The 21,478-nt window shown below is 41.1% G+C and overlaps 1 protein-coding gene across 10 annotated transcripts in view; it reads left to right on the top strand.

Annotated features, from left to right (window-relative positions):
- mast2 (microtubule associated serine/threonine kinase 2) overlaps positions 1-21,478 on the top strand; it is a 212,974-nt gene that overhangs the window by 109,567 nt on the left and 81,929 nt on the right. For all 10 annotated transcript variants that reach the window (XM_037770190.1, XM_037770201.1, XM_037770189.1 and 7 more), the window contains one exon: positions 19,915-19,946. In XM_037770190.1, the coding sequence (XP_037626118.1) occupies positions 19,915-19,946 (32 nt within the window). The remainder of the gene's footprint in view (positions 1-19,914; positions 19,947-21,478) is intronic.

Here is a 21,478-nt window from a genome sequence, read left to right as displayed (position 1 = left end):
GAGGTGTTATATAGCAGACTGTGAACTGCATGTGCCCTAATAAGAGTCCCCTCGGGGGTCAGGGATTGTTTAGATGCCGAGTTAGATACTGTAAAGCCACATTGAGCCACAAGAGCAGGTTAAACACAGCTTAGAGGGCTTAGCTGGACTTTGGCTGTTGGCTGCCTCTCTTGTTGTTTGTTCTAGAAAAAGAGAGGGATGGATGGATGCATTAAGGGGAGTGAGAAGGAGAGTGGGAACAGGAGTTCTGTTGTTTGTTTTCTGTCCCACATCTACCAGCTCTTGTGCTCAGGCTTCTCTCCCTTTCTCTAAATCTTACTCTTTCTTTCTCTTGTCTAAGTCACACACTGTGCATCACTCCCTTTCTCTCTATTTCTCCGTGTCTCCCGCCAGCAGACTGGATTAGCCAATTAGAAACAAGCTATGAGCTCATCCGGTAGCCACGGCGACCGCTGAGAGAACAATATGAGCTCATCCTTTGAACAGAGAGAGTGAGAGAGTGACCTGTAACCATAGAAGCACTTCACATCAGCACTAGAGCCAGCTGGTCAGAGAGACAGGCAGGCCTTCACACGTCAGTACAAACACTGTAGCATCATGTCAGAAATATGCCGTTTAAGTCTGAGAGATGGGGGACTGGAACATGGGCGGAGAGAAGAAGCAGGGAGCTTAAAACACACCTACATGTGCACACATATGAAGTTATCTTTGTGACATTTTGGTGTTTTTATTCGATAGTTTTACAGTATAGATACAGATAGGTAGGGAGCCAACACGCAGGTTCATATAACTCAACTTAAAGTATCTGCAGATATCACGTATCAGTCTAATACCAGTGTTAACCACAATGGAACTCATCAGGATCATTTGGCAGGTCACTGTGACTTAATGGATGTAAATGATTTTGGAAACGATGATTCTTTCTAATGACATTGACAAAAGAACTGTTTAATATGTGGATCGTCACTTCATAGCAGATACTTGAGCCACTTTATAAAGTCAGTAGTATTGACAAATCTGATCAGTGCATTCCTACAGTTGTATACAGTATGTGTATTAACCACTTTATTTGTGCACATTAATGGCATTACTTGACTCTTGGTTGGATTAAAATACATATATTTGCCAGTCATCTCAGGGTGTGATGGTACTTATATTTGTACCAAACTGTTTTGTCAAGGACTTTTGGTTCGGCACATTTTCCTCAGCTCGGTGCACCTTTTAAACCAAATAATTACTGTTGAAATAGCTTAAGCCTCGTTACCACCTCTGTGAACGTATGCGAGTCAACTGGAAGTTCATTCATCCCTATGGGAATCTCCGTGATCTCTGATGTTTTTGCAAAAATCCTCCCTCCGTTTTTTTTTACAGTCCGTAATTTGCCTCCGGTTCGTTGAAAATATCGAATTTTTGCAGCAGATTACAGACAGACCATATGCTCTGTGTGAGCATAAAATGATAAATTAGCGTATTAATAACTGATTGATGAATGTAATGCAGCTCTATTTATATATTTTTTTCAAGCTCAAAGTTCAACGGCATATTTACCCAATTTTGTGAAATATTTAGTTTAAAGACGTCTGAACCATTATGCATGCACTCTGTATGTTACACAGCTAGCATGCTACCAATGTTAGCTAAATATGCCGTCGAACTTTTCACTTAAAACAAAACGTGAAAAAGGTTGAAAATTAAAGGACCAATATTTGTAACATGTTAATGAATGGATATCATTTTTTTTTTTTTCAATGAGGTAGGGAAAACTAAACTAAAATATATAATAAATGAATGAAAATAAATGAATAATCATAATAAAAGTTTAAAATAAGCCCCATTTATCCTCAAAGACAGGTGCGTGTTGACAGCTGACATGAAGCTCTACCTTCACATACTGTACAAATAACCCTGATGTGGACTCCCCGCTGTGAAACCAATGAAGTCTTTTGCTCATAAAATCAAAGAAGAGATGGAGGAAAATGGAAAATGTAACATCCCCTCCTCCTCCTCCTCCTCCTCCTCCTCCTCCTCCTCCTCCTCCTCCTGCCTCCCTCCTTCCTCCCCTCATGTTGTCTCTTCATGTTGAGTTCATCCACACGGCTGCGTTTGGCCAGCGGGCAGCAAACTTCAAAGGGTGTGAAATTGAATGTCTAGACGTCACCCCGTCTTCACATGCGCACACACGCACGGGCACACACACACACACGCACACAAACACGCACACAAACACACACACACACACACCTCAGTCCTATATCCTCCGGACAATTTCTTTTCTTACTCTTTATACTCGACAACAACAAACACAGCACTGTGCAGTCTATTTGTTAGATAGCACTTCTTTATTTATTATTTCACATAGAGAGCAACAAAATGTCAATTTGCTACTTTCTTTTTTACTCTGGTTGCTTTGGTGTTCTTAACTTTTCCATTTACTACAAAATTGCTTACATTCCTTCATAAAATGGTGTGTGGTTGCCTTTGATATTTGCTGTTCCATCGCAGCTGGAACAAAACCGTTAAAGCTTCACCAATCAATATTTCTTACATTAACAATGATTGAAATGTCGACATGTAATGCGTAATGGAAAGTCTTTTCGCCTCTTTGAAGTTATAGTTTGTTTTACTCGACGTTTAGTGTGTGGTTCAGCTCTGATAAACTCACTGTACACTACCTGCCCAGCATCATAATATCTCAGGTGTGTTTTTGACCATAGACAGTATATAAGAAGTGGATGTAGTCACTGTGACGTCACCCACTGGTTTGTGGACTGCCGTTTTGAAGCCTCTGATTCGGCAATTTGGCCTTTGGCATCTTGTTTTTTTGCAGCCAGAAGTGACACAAGAAGGTGGAGCTAAGTACAACCAAAGAACGTATGTTGCCAATAAGTAAAAGTCAATCGTTCGTTTCATTGCAACATCAGCTCCCAGCAGCAAAACTCCACTTCCGCCATTTTGGACTGAAAGCGACTACCGGACGCCAATAAAACGTCCGCCTTAAAAGTACTGTCCAATGTAAAACAAAATTATTTCTATTTTTATTGTCTTTTTATTGTCTTATTATTATTATCTACTGAAATAGCCTGTATTGAACAATACAATATTATAAATAGAATAAGTGTTTCCAAAATGGCGACAGCGGCTATTGTAAAAACAACATTGGACTTTCCTCTCTTTGCTTCGATATTCTTTGGTACAACAGAACGTTGAATAAGACATTTTAGGTGACCAAAAAGGTTAGACTTTCATGAACTGAAAACACTGTTAAAGGGTTAAAGTTGTTAGACGAAAACACAACAACTCCCAGACCGGACAACACCGTGGTAGCAACCTATCAATCACAAGGTAGACACGCCCTAAAACAATCCCTGCTTTATGGTCTATTTGACTCTAAATGGGACCATAATTTACTAAATGAACATCATGCTGTATTGAAGAAGACTTGACACTAGCGATTGAGACCAGAAACTCATGTTTACAATGTTTACTGAGGTAATAAAATACAAGTCAGAAGTAGGGTCATATTTTATATTTTATATTTTATTATTTTTGCAACCAGAGGAGTATAAGACACCAAGACCAAGTTTAAGGTACTTCAGCATTGGCTTCACTTATCACGTTAAACTCTACTCCACAGCTCATCATAGATTTACTTCGTCCCTTTGTGGAAATCCACTAATCGCTGCAATCCCAATGAAATGAATTGATTTTGGTCTCAAATTTAGCAGGTTTTTGAAGCGGAGATTGTTTCCTCTGCGTGTCAGTACAGTGACGATACGGTAGGGTAAACGCATCACCTCCAGGAGCAAAGACAAATCAAATGTCCATCAGGCAGCTGGATTGCAATTGCTCTGGAACGCTCAGAGAACACGTTAATTGGATTTTTACTCCCAGATGTGAGCGAACTGCCCTGATTCTAAATGAGCGCTGAAAATCAGAGCGGTTTGTAACCGATGATGATAACTGTTGAAGACCTCAGTGGCCGACTGCTCTCCAGTGTGGAGTGATGTTTGCTCCCCCTCCAACCCACTCTTGTGCTCCGTGTACAGTATATCTACACACCCGTCACTGAAACCTCACTGTAAGCAGATCAGCTTTAATAATGGAGATGAGTTGTGAGTTAGGTTGTCTGTGCGCACAGCGGGGGGGCAGTAGAGGAGGGGAGGCAGAGAAAGAGCACTCTCTTTCAGACGGATCACATGTCACTCTTTCTCCTCGCCTCTTTCTCTCCAGGGAATCACCTCCCTCCTCTTACTGTCTATCAAACTCCTCTCTTTCTTACTCTCATCTCGCCTCTAATTATTAATCTCCCTCCTTCTTTTCCTCTCTCTGTTCACTCTCATTTTCTTCCAGTGTGATTAATCCCATTACAGAAAGTTTTCATCTCTTCCCTCTGATTCCCGCTCTCTTGCTTCAGTGTTTCATCATCCAGTTTTTACTCTCTCTTTTCATCTCCCTCCTTTTTGCTGGGCTGTTATTTTTATGAAAATCGGAATATTTTTGCGCCAAGTAAATGTTTGGTTGGCAGCGATGTAGATTTTACAAAAGTTCGCTCAAGCAGCTGAAAGTGTAAAAGTTAAAATCTCAGAAGCAGCTGGCAAAAATGTGGGGAAGGAAAGTGAAAGATCCAGTATTTTCTACCACCCTTGAGCAAGGCACTTAAACCCTAACTGCTCAGCGGCCACAAAGACAGGACTGGACTGAACATGTTCAACTTTATAATCTGAAAAAAATCCCATCTGTGTTTCAGCTGGTGTGTTCAGATTTAAAGACCCCCCCGTTTTTTTTTATTAACAATGACTTAAGAAGTTCCTCTCAATATGTACAGTTACTCACTCGATTAACCGACCCCTACGCCGCTGGCAGACTACTCTGGGAGGATAGGACGGCTGGCTAGTTTGCTAGCTAGCTAGCTTGTCCGGAGACTGATGAGCTAGCTAGCTAACACCTGCTCTCCTCCAAGGGAAGCAGTCTCCTAGTGGCGAGGAATGACACCCAATTCCACTGTTATCAGGTCATTAAATAGACGTTATTGGTCACTATAAACACCATAAATGTGGGTCAATATGGGCCTACTATGTTGTAAAAGTGAAAGTGAATTGCTCCTGTCATAATTACATACGGTCGCTAGAGGTTGCTGTCATAGTTTTTGTACCTTCTTTCGGTGATCTACCATTTGAATAGATGATAAAACCTACTAGTGGGTGTAGTAGGACATTAGTGTCCCACATTTTTGGTGCTTATAGCGACTGATAACGCCTATTTAATAGCTTGCCACCAGTATAATAGGCTGCACAGAGGGACTGTTAGACCCAGTACCGCCACAGGGCTAATTTTCTGTAACCTTTGTGCTTTCTGCACCCAACAACACAGTAAGGTGACATTTTTTGTCTGTTACTTTACCCCACTACGCTGAAGTGATTTGTGTTTGCCTCCAGTCTTTCCTTTGTTTTGCCTCCAGCTAACACCGGGACGTAATCATGACGTTAGCTGTAAAAGGGTCTATACAGCCTGCTCCTTTATTCTAATAAGTGGTGCGTTCAGCCACAGGATGTTTTGGAGGCAGATCTGCACCTCTGTGCTCTATTGAACCCCTGAAGACACTCGCACAGTAAAAATACATGATCTTCAGAACCAAAGAAGACATATCATGAGTTGCGGCTTTTAGTCTGACTGCTGTATTTCACATATGGGTTGATATTGGTGTGAATTCCCTCAGCAGGAGTATTACAGCTGGTATTGTCTTTGTTAGATCCAGCGCTGGGGGAGGGTGTACACTGATAGACAGACTGACAAGAGGGGGTTTGCAGCAAGGAAAGGTGCAAATTGAAGCAGTTTTCGGGCCGAGCGAAGAAAGGAAGACAGGCGGAGCGCTGGATAAAACTCATCTGGTTTCCTGATAATGAACTGAAACTGCAGGAGCGAGGGGAGGGCAGACCGGAGGGATCAAAAGAGAGAGGCACAAAGGAATGGAAAAATGACTTTCCATACATATAGATCACTTTGTTTCTGTGACATGCATTGGAACGCACAGCCTGGCGCCTCTGTGATTCATAAAAGCAGAGAGAGGTCTGCGTCTGAGAGCGCCGCTGAAATCTGGGTCACACATCACGATGAAGCAGCTTCACCTTTTTTTTTCAAAACCACTTTTCACATGTTTATGAAGCTGCAGCCTGGGTGCATGTTTGTTCTGTTCTTTCAAACAAGCCGCTGAAGTGCATCACATCTTAGACTGTGTTTGCTGGAGGCAGAGGGGGAGGAGAGGGAGGAGAGGGAGGTGAAACCCCACCTCTGTCACTCAGGACTGATTCCCATCAGGCCGTTAAACCAAGTCAGCGTTAACGCCGGTCCACAGTTCAGTGCATTACAGACCCTGCAGGACCCACACCGCCTGCAGGCAAAGACACTCATCTCATCAAGTTGTCTCATTTAAATTTTTATTAAATCCATATTAGATATGGTATTTTACACCTGCTCACATTTAACAACTTTTCTATCCTGTAAGATCCTGAAGGGTATTTCATTTTTGTACTTTTGGCTACATCTACCTTCGCCAACAACATTGCTGACACAGCGGCAATGTTCACAAATGTGCGGCAGTGTTCACAAATGCCCAAAAATGTCTGATAAAGTTGTCCATTGCAGTGTAAAACTGTGTGAGCACATTAAGGCTGGATTATTAACTGGGTAAATTAAGCTACAGCCCCGGGGCCAGGAACTCCAGAGGCCCCTATAAGGGACCCTATAGCGCGTCCTGCTCTATAATGTGATCATAAGGCTCTTTGTGTCAAAATTTAGTTTTAAGACCTTCATTATTTCAGTTTTGTGCTTAGCCTATATGTCGCATTTCCCTAAATTAATGTGTTAAATCAAATTACCATACAGCAGATGTGGGACCAGGCAGTAATCCAGAATACATAAAATGTACAGGAGCGGTTAATAGGAGACCTATGTTTTTAGCCTCCGAGTCCTCTAGCACAGGGGTTCTCATACTTTTTGGGGCCAGGGTCCCCTTACAGGGGAGAACATTTTCCAAGGACCACCTCTTAATCGTAACATAGATTAAGCATAGGCTTACTACTATTTTCATTATTAGATGTCATTCCAACTTTTTGTTTTCTAAACCTTTCAATTTTAATACCATTTAATGGACACAATATACTTGTTTTATTGGTGCTAATGGTCCCCGTCTGTAGATATGCAGACCAGATACACCTTTTTTGTTCTTACCTTTCACAATAAAAGCTCTAGCCACATATTAGCGGGCAAGAATTTCACATTTTCGTGTCATTTATTCGTCACGCCCCCGGTGTGCAAAGACCTTTACAGTGAGGCTTTCAAGCACTGACTTGCTGCAGAAAATAAACCCAACAACAGAGATTTTTGACTGGAGCATTTTTGTAAAGGTTGAACTCCACTGATGGAGGCTCTCTCTCACACACACACACACACACACACACACACACACACACACACACACAAAAACACACTCCCGATGCTGAACACACACTCCCAGTGTGGATCAGTTCAGCTCAGCATGTTGAAACAGACACCAGACCAGCTCTTTGTTTTAATTATTGTAGGGAAGCTTGTTTCAAATCCACCTGCCGATCTGTCCCACACACACACACACTGTCTCTCCATCCATGTCTCCACCCTCCACCCTGCCACTCCCTCTCTGTATTATCTGCAAATAAAACCCTTCCAGTGAGGCGTTGCAGATTTCATTTGAATGTGTAAATTCCAATTAGGATTAGCTTGTTGTCTCTGCCGGCGCTGATAGCGGCTTTAGCATGTCGCTAAGAGGAAGTGTCGGCCTACTGGAACTCATGACAGACAAGCTGATGAGGCCAGATTAGCTCCTTTCAGCTGTGAGTGTGTGTGTTGGGTGGGTGTTGGGTGATGCTCTTCGTAGCTGAAACTAATTAGCAGGTTGTCTGCGTGGAGGGGACGAGCACCAACATGCTGCCGGGGTAATTGTACACTTCTAGATACCCATTTGTCCGTTGGATAGACCCCACAGCTGCACATGTATGTGGGGGTCCTGCAGTGTCACAGGAAGCATGCGTGGAGTCATGTGATGAGTGAATAGTGCAGCTGTAGAGAAACAATAGATGGAGAGATGAGTATTGGAGGTGAAAGCCAAACCATTTTTGAATGACCACTGGGAATTTTCTGTAAATGATTTCTTTAGTCGATTAGTCATTTTTTTTAATGTTGGTGCTTTTGTGTGATTCTTTGTGGAGAAACTCAGTTTTACACATCTGTCGTTTAAATCAACTAATCGATTAACCGACAGCGTTCTACGGTCTGTCATTTCTTTAGAGCAGACCGTTGCGGACGCATTTCTTAACTCAGACTCTAGCAGACCACTTAAAATTATTGATTTCTTAATTAAGTAGCCGTGTAATAATTGGGATAATGTGCAGCTAAATGGTCATTGTTGTGAAATAAACCCCTTCAGGACGATGCAAGTCATAGTCCCTTAGTTTATCTGTAGTCCTGTTGCCCACCCCACAAATGTATTAACATTTCTAACCAACAGTCAAAAAACCTCTAAAGCTCATGTTAAGATGATGATGAACTGGAGAAAAGCAGCACATTCACACATTTCCAAAGCTTCAGTTAACACATTTTTGCTTGAATCATAATTATAGATAATTTGTATTTTAGGATTACTGAAATGTTCTGCTATTATATTTCATACTAGGAAATCCAAATTACTTATGCCTGATTTAATTTTCCAATCTCAAATACTTCAACACTCACAAGAGGTGGAACATTTCCATTTCTGACACGTTTATGAGGAATCACAATGGAAAGAAATTTAAAAAAAAGCATGCGAAGGTCATAACGCTTGGTCCCGATAGACTCTTTAAGGGTCAATTTAGGACATCCAGCTAAAGTACACTGAGACACGGTTCAACCACGAATTGGAGAAAAAACATGTAATGACGACATTAAAATAATAATTCTGTTCTCTGAGAGACGAGCATACATTTTGGGTCTCGGTCTAGAAGGACTAAAGACAAGGCAGCTCATCTTGTTTCTGAAAAATAAAATTATATTCCAACTTATTAGACTAGTTAGATCCTACACTCCGTGAGCTCTCAGACGCCGTCAGCTGAGGTTTTTGTTGAAGTATTGATTAAAATCACACTCATCTTTAATGCTGTCTTGTTCATCCCTGAATAATGTCACTTAAACCAGTGTTTCCCAAACTTTTGTTTTCTGGGGACCCACTTTTTAAAAATGACAAAAGGCAGTATATCTATAAATCATGAGAAGAATGTTCCGGACCAGTTTTACTGCCATTTCAGCATCATCTTATATTATCTTGAATAGGTAAACCAGCCATTTCAAAGAAATATACATTGGATAAATCACAAAAAAAACATTTGTTATGCATGTTATTGAAAACATATACACATGTTAAATACTTTTTAAATGAGACCAAATAAATGCATTTAAGTGGCGTTAACAAGCTCTCGATATTTCCTCTCATCAGTAAAACAAACAGAATGTACGCTAGTCTTTTCATATTAGATGCAATGGAATAAGTAAGCTACAATCATCAGAACAATACGAGCATTCAGGCTCCCTCATGTGGCTCAAAGGTTTACTGTAGATATAATAAATAAAAGGCGATGGAAGAAATTCTGCAAATTGATTTGGCGACAAATCTTTGGAAATGATGGACCTAAAGGCTTTAAAGCTGATGGGTCACAGCTGCACTTTCAGCTAAGAGTCACACTTTCACTTTAGTCAGTCATCTTAATGATTGAAAACACACACACACACACACACAACCACACAATCTAGCAATCCTATAAAGACTGCCCTCTTCCTTCACATACACATTACCACACAAACACACACATTCTCGCTGAGTGAACACACACAATAATTGGCTGTTAGTGGCATTAATGTAGGAAGAGTTATGTCTGCTCATTTGGAAGATTAAAAGCCAACACAAATGGATGTCATCCCCTTGGTGACACACACACACACACACACACACACACTTTTCTTTCCCAGTAATGGAGATTAGTTGTGTTAATGTGTCAGTGTGTGGCCCAGGTGAATTATAATGCTCTCCAATAGTAAAGTGTGTTATCCTGGGACACAAACACACTCACTCTTGCGCCCCATACCCAAAACACACACACAGTAAAAGACAGACACCCCTCTATTAGAGCCTTACTGGTCCCAGTGGGCCTCTCTCTGTGGTGGAGAGTCTCTCCTGGCGGCCGTTAAGCAGCAGCAGAGCTTTCATTAGGACGCTGCTTATGTCCTCCAGACAATTAGCTCATTCACTTAGAGCAGCTTTATGTTGCTTCAGCACTGCTTTTTCATTCTCACATGAATCTCCAACATTATGGGTGTTGTCCATCATGTTACTGCTGATGTACAGGACAGGGCTATTTGTTTGTCCCTGTATAAGATATACAATATATAGAGAGATTTAATTTACTTTGTCAAGTCATCAACTTGATCATTTGCAGTCCTGACAAATATAAACAACACAATTTTCTATTATTCAGTTTCCCCACATTATCACCACATCATTACACTGAACCAGATTAACGAGACTATTTAGCTGTTGCTCTATTCTGTACCAGCCCGCTGAGAGGTTAATACATCATTCTGTAAAAGTGCTTTTCCAGCAAGAAATATCCTGGTAATTTTAGTCCTGGGACTACTTTTCGAGGAACTAAAAGGTTTCCTTCAGCCCACTGTTGTCTGCCTTTCATTGTCTGTCTCTTCTACCGCTCACCCTCTTAGCTCGCTCACGCGATCTCTCTCTCTCTCTCTCTCTCTCTCTCTCTTTTTTCAGTCCTTTTTTAAATGAGTCAGGAAGCCAACAGCAGAGTCTAACTTTACTTTGAATCTTATCAAACAAAGAGAAATGCTCTCCCCTCGTCCTTAAATGGCCTAATATACTCAATACTAGAGAACTTCCTTGTTTTATGAATGAAGAGGTACAGTTGAAGCAGAGGACAGTCATCCCTGCAAACCCCGTACCAAAAGTTCCTGGACATTCAGAAAGTACTACCCCCCCGACCAGGGTTTTTTTGGGGGGTAAAAAGTCCCCGGAAAGTGTTCACCCGGAACTTCATTTAAATCATGGTCCCTGCGGTCAAAACCCAATGAGTTCCTCAAAAAGTTCCTAGGTCCAGGGGAAAGTTCCTGCGGTCAAAAACGTGTCCAACATACAGTATGACACAATTTACATCCCTGTCCATTCCTTTTGAGTCACTGCTGAGGTTCATTTTGTGAGTTTGTATATCTGAGGATTTACCACTGCGATGGCGTAAAAGAATATCTTGGTCATGTCTCCGCTCTGGATGAAACTCTCAAACCTGCGTTTTGTATTTTTATTATATGTGTGTTTAACTGCGATTAGTCGCAAATGAATTGTATCTGTTCAAAATGAACCTTAAAGGGAGATTTGTCAAGTATTTAATATTCTTATCAACATGCGAGTGGGAAATAAACTACATGTGATTATCATAAAGTGGGCATCTCTGTAAAGGGGAGACTCCTGTGTACCAATAGAACCCGTTTTCATTCACATGTCTTGAGGTCAGAGGTCAAGGGACCCCTTTGAAAATGGCCATGCCAGTTTTTCCTCGACAAAGTTTAGAGCGTTATTTAGCCACCTTCCCGACAAGCTAGTATGACATGGTTGGTACCAATGGATTCCTTGATGCCAGGATCTTCACTGTAGCCCTCAATTGTTAAGTTGTGTCAATGCGTTAAAGAAATTAGTGCCGTTTTAACGGATTTGCGTTAACGCGTTATTATCATGTTAAATTTGACAGCCCTAATTTTTATTATATAGTATGTCTCCAACTGATTATTATCTTTATTGTCTCTTTTTTTTAACTTTTTTAATGAATTCATATAACATTTTGTCAATAAAATGGCAAATATGACAAAAGCACATCAGACATTATAAAATCTGAAAGCAAAAATGCTCCGTAGTATTTCTACTTCATAAATTGCAATGATCATTCATTGATTAAGTTTCTGTTGATCAACTTGTCCTTTAAGCAATGCCGTAGTTAATAAATTATGCATGGTAACATGGTAGCCTAGCTTGTTAGCCTGGGATCCAAACATTGAATTCATATGCGTGGTGATATAGTGACTACTTACACGGCAAGTTGGCGAGCTACAGTGTCTGGCCAGCTAACTGCTAATATCCAATCTGGTGGTTATCGTGCTGGCACCAGACAGCCACAGTAGTCTGCCAGTTGCCAAGCGGACAATGTGTGTTGGTGGCATAAACTCCTGTCCCACAGCTGGCTGCAGACCTCGCCACATCTCTCTTGTGGATTAGTTTATATTCTGACAGGGCAGGGTTATATAAAAATGGACGGTGCAACACAGCTAATATGAAAGCTTCCTTTCTTCCTCCATTCCCTCAAAGGTCAGCTCTGTCACCATGGTTTGCAATCTGTAACGTCGCCTCCACAAGCAAATCAAATTAATTGCAGCAATTTCAAGAGCAACATTGTAAAACAGCAGAATTTCCCTGTAACAACAGATGACTTTGTTCTCTTTGGACTATTTACACATTAAACATCAGTGTTTGTTTTTTTTCTGCGCTGCGTCTTGTGTGGATGCACTGCGTGTGTCATCCTGGAGTCTCTTTGTTGTCACTGTTTCCTCATCAATATTCACAGTGTTGATAATGAATTACGGCTGCCGGCTGCCGCTGCAGCTCTAATTGTCTCCGATGGAGCTCGGCTCCCCTGCATCCTCCTGTTAATTGCATGTTTTTAGCTCAACTAAAACATGTTATTATGATCAGGCCTCGGGGTGGAACAGCTAAATACACACACACACACACACACACACACTCACAGACGCACATGTAGCCTACTGAACATATAGGTTGGTTAGACACACAGACACACACACACACTTATTAACACACTCATCTATTCTCGTGATGCTGTCGAGTCCTAAAGGCCCGTTTCTTGGATAAATGCTGCTGAATATGTTTGTGTCTGCTGGTAAACGCGGTGAGTTTTTTTCTGATTATGACGTGCGAGTGTGCGATATATACACTCATTTGCATAAAGCAAGCACATTTGCTCACTCCCATGTTAATAAGAGTATTAAATACTTGACAAATCTCCCTTTAAGGTACATTTTGAACAGATAAAAAAAATGTGTGATTCATTTTTGATGAATCGCGATTAACTAAGGACAATCATTAGATTAATCGCAATTAAATATGTGCTAACGGGTGACAGCTGTTAACGGTAACACAAATTTAAAATTAGAAATGAGTCATGGTATTGGTTGCATTTGAAGCAGGAAGTTCTACATCCACTCACAGTAATGTTAAAAAAATAAATGCAACGATGGAAATTTCGTGATATACCAGCAGATGTGGTCTTGACCGATTCCAAGACGAGACCTTCAAAAAGTGTTCTTGAGACTAGCCTGTAAGCAGGCCAAAGTTTAATTAATTCCAATAAAGTGTATATAAAAAAAAAATCGGAGCAGCCTGAGAGTAATGTTTCTGTCTGAGACTCCAGATGAAATATTGGCCACAGTGCAAAGAACAGGAGAACAGACTTATTTGTGTGAGCTAAGACCCAATTTAGTGCATCGATCGTCTTTGTTCCATGAATATGAATCTGTATAATGGGTTCGCTGGGTTGGAAAGTACTGCAAGTAAGTGTGTTTCGTCTTCATAGATAATATTAGGCCATAAAACAAATAGTGCAGAGCTGTACGTAATTGGCAAGTTGAGATTTTGGGGTCATGCAGGGACGTATTTGGTAGGCACAGCGCCACCTGACTGTGTGTTGTTGTTCGGTTATTTGTCACCTCTCCGGTCTGTTGTGTGTTTCCTCCTGACACCTGCTGACAGCTGCACAGACCAGATCCATCAGTCTGGACTTGGGTGTGCGTGATTGGCATGTCTGATAGCTGGTAGCTTCATTTGTCATGCTGTCAGTCACAGACTTTGGCGCAGCAGTGTGGGGGGTTACCGTGGATACAGAGTTAATGCTTGACAGCCGCCACTGCAGTGGCTTGTTCACGGTGGTCAGCCAGTTAGGGAGTTTGATGTGGGAACTGGGATTGGGCCGGTGGAACTCTGGACTCTACCATGTCTCGTTTCATCAGCACAAAAAACACACAGAACTTTCTAGTGAGCTGAGACAACATGCGCCGTGTACCTCTTTCCACCTCCCACCGCTACTGAAATTTGATCTCCTTCATGTTGCCGGCCTCGGTTCTGCAGTAAATTGTGCACAGTGGCACGGCCTGTTAGACAGTAGTGGCTCCATTAGTCCATTTATAAGCAAACATAATATCGTCATCGTAATTGGATTTGGTGTCGTGACGCTGTCGGTACAGGTTGCTGATGTCGGCTACTTTTTTTAATTTGCTAGAACGTGTCATAATGACAAATGCTTGTTCAGCTGCCGGTTTACATAAAATCAAACTGATCAAAATCAGCGCTGACCACTTCGGGTTCAAGTCTGACCATGGACCTTTGTTGATGTCATCCCAATCTCTCTCTCTCTCTCCTCTCATTTCATGTCATCTCTTTACAGCTGACTCCCAAATAAAACTTTAAAATGTCCAAAATATGAACTAAACGATATTCATCATATACCACAGGCTTATTTTGGAAGCTTTTCTAATCTATTAACTGGAAAAAGTGTGTCAAGACGATTCCTCATTTTTGATAAGCCTTCAGCTTTCCATTAGGGCACATGTCTGGATTTTAAAAATCGAGTCATGTCAAATGTTCAGTGGTAGAAACTGACTTATTGAGCCTATTTGTTATGCCTCCGCGCCGACGACAGCCGTGGCCGGAGGCATTATGTTTTCGGGTTGTCCTTCTCTCCGTCCCGTTCTCGTGAACGCGATATCTCAGGAAAACCGTGAGGGAAATTCTTCAAATTTGTCACAAACGTCCACTTGGACTCAAGGATGAACTGATCAGATTTCGGTGGTCAGAGGTCACTTTGACCTCACAAAACACGATTTTGGCCATAACTCAAGAATTCATATGCTTACTTACGACAATTTCACACAAATGTCTAATAGAATAAAATGATGAAGTGATGATATTTTGGACAGACATGGACGTATACTGCAACTCGGTGGAGGCGCAACAACTGTGAGGCGGTAATTCTAGTTTGTTGCTTTGTTCAGTTTTAATTGAACTTTGGATGGAATTTTTTCATATACAAGATGGCATTGACTACATGTACTTATGATTTATTTTCATTCATCCTGCTGCACTGCTGTCACAGCAATATTTTCCCTGCCTGAGGTCTTTGTCCTGCACATACTCTCTTCTGAAAAAGGCAGATTAGAAACCTGGTTGTACATAACCAGGAAATTCTTCAGAAAATCTCACCTCAGTTACAGAAAATGTGTTTCTTGATTTCATGACGTTTGACAAATCATATTACGGGTATGGGGGCCTCGCAGAAACACACTTGTGTAGGAGTCATGAAACTAAGAATTTGTCTTTGACCAGTACACACTCTCTCCATCAGCATCCCAGCCTCTGACATCACATCTTTACATGTTTAGCTTGAGCCATTACCTTTTAGCCTACATCTCTTTACCTCCACTCACCCTCTCCTCTCTCCCTCCATCTCTCTAATCACATTACCCTCCCGACCCGTCTGCCTCTCCCTCACTCTCAGCCATAAAGCCTATTATCGATGCCTGTATCCCATCGGGTAGATTGCTTCAGGCTTTGTGTTCTGCTCCTCAACCATCACTGGGGATAATTTCATCACAGCTCTCTTTATGCCGGTTTGGTTTGTTTAATACAAGCAGGCTGTTTGTGTACAGTATATGTGTCAGGCATTAGCTTATTTCCCCCCTTGGGTTATTTTTTGCAGGGTGGCTTTGGGGTGAACAGCAGCTGCAACACACACACACACACACACACTAAAGCACACAGCATAATGCAATAAACTGTCAGACGAGGGTTTCAGACGAGCATTATTTCACATTACAGAGCTCTGCGTGGGCGGATGGATGATACGAGCATAAAGTACTTAAACACACCTCTCGTTTTCTCTCCCCCATCTCCAGTTCTATTTTCTTTTTGTGTGTGTGTGTTTCACAGCCAGACAGGAGAGTCGAACTGAGGAGGTGAGGCAGGAGGGAGAGAGGGGGGAGACGGGTAATGAGAGAAAGGTTAAGAGGTTGGTGAGAGGGATGAAGAAGAGGGTTTGAAGTGCCTGTTGAAGTAACTTGTTTTTCCCCTCTCACTTGATGAACGGCACCATTTCGAATTTTTTTAAATATAATTTCTCCCACACATACAGCACCTGTGCATTCATCGTTCCGGATTCCAGTCCTAAAGATCCCATCAAAACATGTTTTAAGTAGGGCTGTAAATCAAATCAAATAATTAATCGCAAATTAAAGTGGGCATGTCTGTAAAGGGTAGACTCGTGGTTACCCATAAAACCCATTTTCAACCACATATCTCCAGGTCAGAGGTCAAGGGACCCCTTTGAAAATGGCCATGACATTTTTTCCACGCAAAATGTAGCGTAAGTTTGGAGCGTTATTTAGCCTTCTTCTTGACAAGCTAGTATGACATGGTCGGTATCAATGGATTCATTAGGTTTTTCTAGTTTCATATGATACCGGTATCTTCACTCTAGTTTTAAAACTGCTACAACTTCAAAATTGCATGTTGTGATAATTCGTTAAAGAAATTAGTGGAGTTAAGAAGGAATTGAGTTATTGCGTTATTATGGCGTTAACTTTGACAGCTCTAGTTTTAAGACATATAGAAATACATTGTTTAGAATAATAATTTGTGCCTGTGATGGTTTTATCAATAGACTGTATATATGAAGTGGATGTAGTCACTGTGACGTCACCCATTGGTTTGTGGATTGCTGTTTTGAAGCCTCTAATTCGGCATTTTGGCCGTAGGCATCTTGTTTTTTGCAACCAGAAGTGAGCTAAGTACAACGGAACACTGAACAAGATATGTTTAGGCGACCAAAATGTTATAATTAACTTCCATGAACTGAAAACACACTGTGAAAGGGTTAAAGCACACTGACAACTCCCAGATTGGACAACGCCGTGGTAGTGACCTGTCAATCACAAGGTAGCCACGCCCTAAAGCATCCCCTGCTTTATGGTCTATTTGACTCTAAATGGGACCATAATTTACTAAATGAACATCATGCTGTATTGAAGAAGACTTGAAACTAGCGATTGAGATCATAAACTCATGTTTACAATGTTTACTGAGGTAATAAATCAAGTGAGAAGTAGGCTCATTTTCTCATAGACTTCTATACAATCAGACTTCTTTTTGCAACCAGAGGAGTCGCCCCCTGCTGGCTATTAGAAAGAATGCAAATGAAGGCACTTTGCATTGGCTTCCCTTCTCAGATGAAGCTGCCTCATAAAAAAATTCTTGAAATGATATGTCCCTTCTTCACAGTCTGAGTAGTTTCTCGACATGGCTGGTAAACTGACCTTTATGTGTAAAAACAGTAGGGTGGAACATGAACTAGGTCTGATGGGTCGTGACATTCAAGTCAATAGTCATAATGTGTTTCCCCCTGCCTTCTGTTAGTATCTCTGTCCTGCTGAAAGGTTCGGCTCACGTGTGAAATTTTGTCGTTGTTTTCAGTGTAATCACACATGGCATTTTTAAGAGTGGATGAACAGGTAGACAGAGGGAAACTCTCTCTGCTCTACTATAACGAGGCTTTAAGACCTGTAGTGTAAACGCAGCCTAAAGGGAGGGGATTATAAAAGGTCGCCTCCTCTTGTGATGCTCAAGTCATTTCCCGTCCCTCTAGGTCTGGACAACATCTGTTCGTAGGACTAATAGAATCACTAGGTCCAGTCTGACTGACAGGGACGCACACACACACACACACACACACACACACACACACACACACACACAGCAGCTAATTGGCTCCGTTCTCTTCTAGGGAGGGCCAAATGAAAACTAGCTACGTTTTGATTGATGTTATCATAGCACACACACGCACACTTCTCTCTGCAGACCTCTGCCATACAGCCACTCACCCACTCACTGTGCTCGGACTAAACTCCATTATGTCCATTAGCTTATCTGCACAGAGAGATATGAGGAGAGATAGAGGGAGACTGACACAGCCGTCCCACGCTGGAACACAGAGTGTGTGTGTGACGGACAGAAAGTGTGATGGAGAGATAAAAGCAGGTTGGAAACAGAGCCAAACGGTGCATCTCTCTCTGCAGAGTGCTCAGTGAGCACAGGAAGGTCCTCGAATTAATCAGAGTAGCGTCGTTTTAAAAACCGCCAGCGCAACATAAATGTAAGACAAGAGGAGGAATGGTTATAAAAGAGTGAGGCGTGACTTCCTCTTGGTATCCAGTTGCTGTTGTTCTTTTTCATGTGCTGTTGGGAAGCTGCTGCGTTCACAAACTAACTGATACTAGCCGATAAGGGAAGTCATTTGTATATTCAGTAAGATTGCACTTGAATGCATCATTTCTGTTTATTTGACAATTTAATCTTTTATTTATTTTATATTTTTCAAATAATTGTTTCAATCATTTCTACCTTTTCCTGTTTTTAGCTTATCAACATAAAAATTTGCAAATGTTTACATTTTTTTTTTAAATAAACTAAACTAAACAATGAATTGATTAATTGAGAAAATAATAGGAAGATTAATCGATAATGAAAATAATCGTAAGTGGAAGCCCTGATACGTTTTTTGTTTTTTTTAACTCTTTCCAAGCATAACTTTTACAAAAATTAAATGAATCACTAGGAAACACAAAAAAAGTTATAAATGTATATATGCGTTTGTGTGTGTTCTGCTCAGTCTGAAGTAGTAGTACTGCTGCACTGTTCACACTGATGGATGCTGATGAAGGTGTTAATGATGTTTTTCAAAGTAAAACCAGCTGTTGACCTACTTCAGGAGTCTGGCAACACACCGTTTCAACATCCATGTACCTCAGCCACACACACACACACACACACACACACACTGATTGGTGCTATTGGCCAGGTGGTGCTCACCAGGAGGTCTGTAATGTCGGTGGTCTGTTTTCTCAAACTGTTTCAAGGAGCTGTCAGGTTACAGGTACATGAGCTCTGTGTTTCACCGTTTCAGACGTACCAAAATTCACGATAATAGCAGCAACAGGATAAAGCTTTCTTTGACAAAAAGCAGACCTTGTTCACACATTCAGATTCAAAAGTGGCAGGCTGCTGCTTCTCACAAGCATTGTCCGTTAATAAATAAAGCAGCAGAGTTGTCATGATGATTATGATGACACTCCTCTGCCCCCTGGTGGTTGCTTGCAGAAAGTGCAGCTCAAGTGCACAAATGAAACTCAACCTTTTCATACATGGATGGACACATCGTCTCATAGAATCTATGTTCTAATTCAAAGTGAAGAAGATCAACAGGGTCTTCTTAACACATCTGTCACTGACTCTGAGGTTTCCTGGCTTCTTATAATTTAGTATGTGAGTTCCAGATGTGGAGATGAGACTTGTACTTTGCTGGCTTCCAGTAATGAGAGGATCTGTAAAGATTGTGAGCTTAATGAAATAATTTTGACTTTGACGACTATCCTTTATTTGATTTGCATAAAACAGGGTATGTGCAATTCCTGTAGATTTTAAGCACATTAACAGACTTTGAACACTTAACTGATGGAAAAACACGAGATCTCATGGTGAAACTGCTTTGTGAAGTGATGTCACAGTGACACCTGTTGGTCAAACAGCTGTACTGACCTCTTTGAAATACACAAGCACAGTTTGATGTCAAACTGTCTGATTGTTGATGACGTTCTTCACCAATTGGCTGCAAAGTGATCAACTAAATAATTAAAACACCTCTTTCTTTCTTTCTCTCTCTCTTTCAGAAGGAGCTGAGCCTTCCCAGAAGAGGCAGTTTGTAAGTACCCATCTTCTCCTCTGTCTTCTGCCCAATCAGAGCCTGTCCTGGCTGCCTTGTTTTTCCAGAGGTGTCCTCTGGAAAGCTTTTGAGCGTGCGATGCAATGAACCAAACACAGATACATAAGGTGGTATAAGGTGTGGTATTTTGAATAACGGTGGAGGAGAAGCTGCTGTTCCACCTTAAAACATTTCATGTTTTCTGTGGAGACTTTGAGTTTCTGTCCAGTGGGCAGATTTTAGTGTTGAATTCTAGCGTGTGTGTGTGTGTGTGTGTGTGTTTGTCGACTGTTGTTAGCCTAAAAAGTCACTTACAAGTCCTTTAAATATCACTGGAAACCACGTTCCACCTTTGTCTGTGTCTCAACTGTTAATCCTACCGGAGAGAGCTTCCAGTAAAGGGTTAAAGGACAAAGTTGAAAAGCCACTGAGTCCAGGTCTGTGTGTGTTTGTGTGTGTGTGTGTGTGTGTACCAGAACAGCTGAGCATCCCACTGTGTATAGATGCACACCCTATTTATATCAGAGTGTGTGTGCGCCAGGCAGCTGATTTATCGTCCCGCTCGAAAAGTTGTACATGTTTGGAAACAAAAGTCAGACTGACAGTCCTGCTCCCGAAGAACTGGTGGAATATAAGATCTGTCATTATGGTGTAATCCTCGTAACTCACTCTGGAGATCCCCTGTTTCCCCGAGCTACCTTAAAAACAGCACAACAACAGGGGTCGGATAAGGTGCAGGTCGGTTCAGTCGACACTGTTCAGTGGAGAAACAAGCCGCAGGTCCTCTACAGTACATAGTCGTATTTTCTAGCTGTATACTACCGTATATTACAGTTTTCAAGAACTACTAGTATTTGTGTTCAAGCTTAAAGGTGCTCTATACAATATCCAGAGCATTAATATAGCAGTATATTTTGACCGACTGACACTGCTTCCGTATGATTAAGACCACTTGTATGTTTTGTAGTATCTGTTTTAATTTTAATTGGGCGTAGTGTATTTGTGCAGACTAAAAGACTTATGAGATGTATTTCTTTCCATCAGCTAAAATGTATCACATCATAAACAAATGACCACTAAAAGTTAATTTGTCCATTTGTACACGGTGCTTTGTAGTTGGTGTCACTGAGCTTGGTACTTATGAGACAACTGAACGCATCTTGTTTGAAGCATTGAGTATTTGATGTAAAGTTTTTCAGCCTATTTTATCTGTAGTTTGAGATTAATCCTATACTTATTATCACTGTCAATGTGTACTTTATTTATTATTATTTATGTTATTTAAATTTTTTATCATATTTTATTATCCTTCTTTTTTTTCTTCTTTTTTTTTTTTTAAATGTAACTTTGTCTTTTTTTCTTTATCCTTTTACATCAGCAATGGGTCAGGGTTGGGTGGGAGTGGGCTTTGGGGGAAAAATACCAAAGTATGGAGGGACAATCACATCTGCTTTTATTTTTTTCTGTACACCTGATGTTACTCCCAATGAATTATAACGGTAAAAAATATTTATATATAAATTATATAGCAA

This window comes from Sebastes umbrosus, chromosome 5 (assembly GCF_015220745.1).
Source record: "Sebastes umbrosus isolate fSebUmb1 chromosome 5, fSebUmb1.pri, whole genome shotgun sequence".
In the NCBI taxonomy this organism is placed as follows: domain Eukaryota; kingdom Metazoa; phylum Chordata; class Actinopteri; order Perciformes; family Sebastidae; genus Sebastes; species Sebastes umbrosus.
This window is presented reverse-complemented; position numbering and strand designations above follow the sequence as displayed.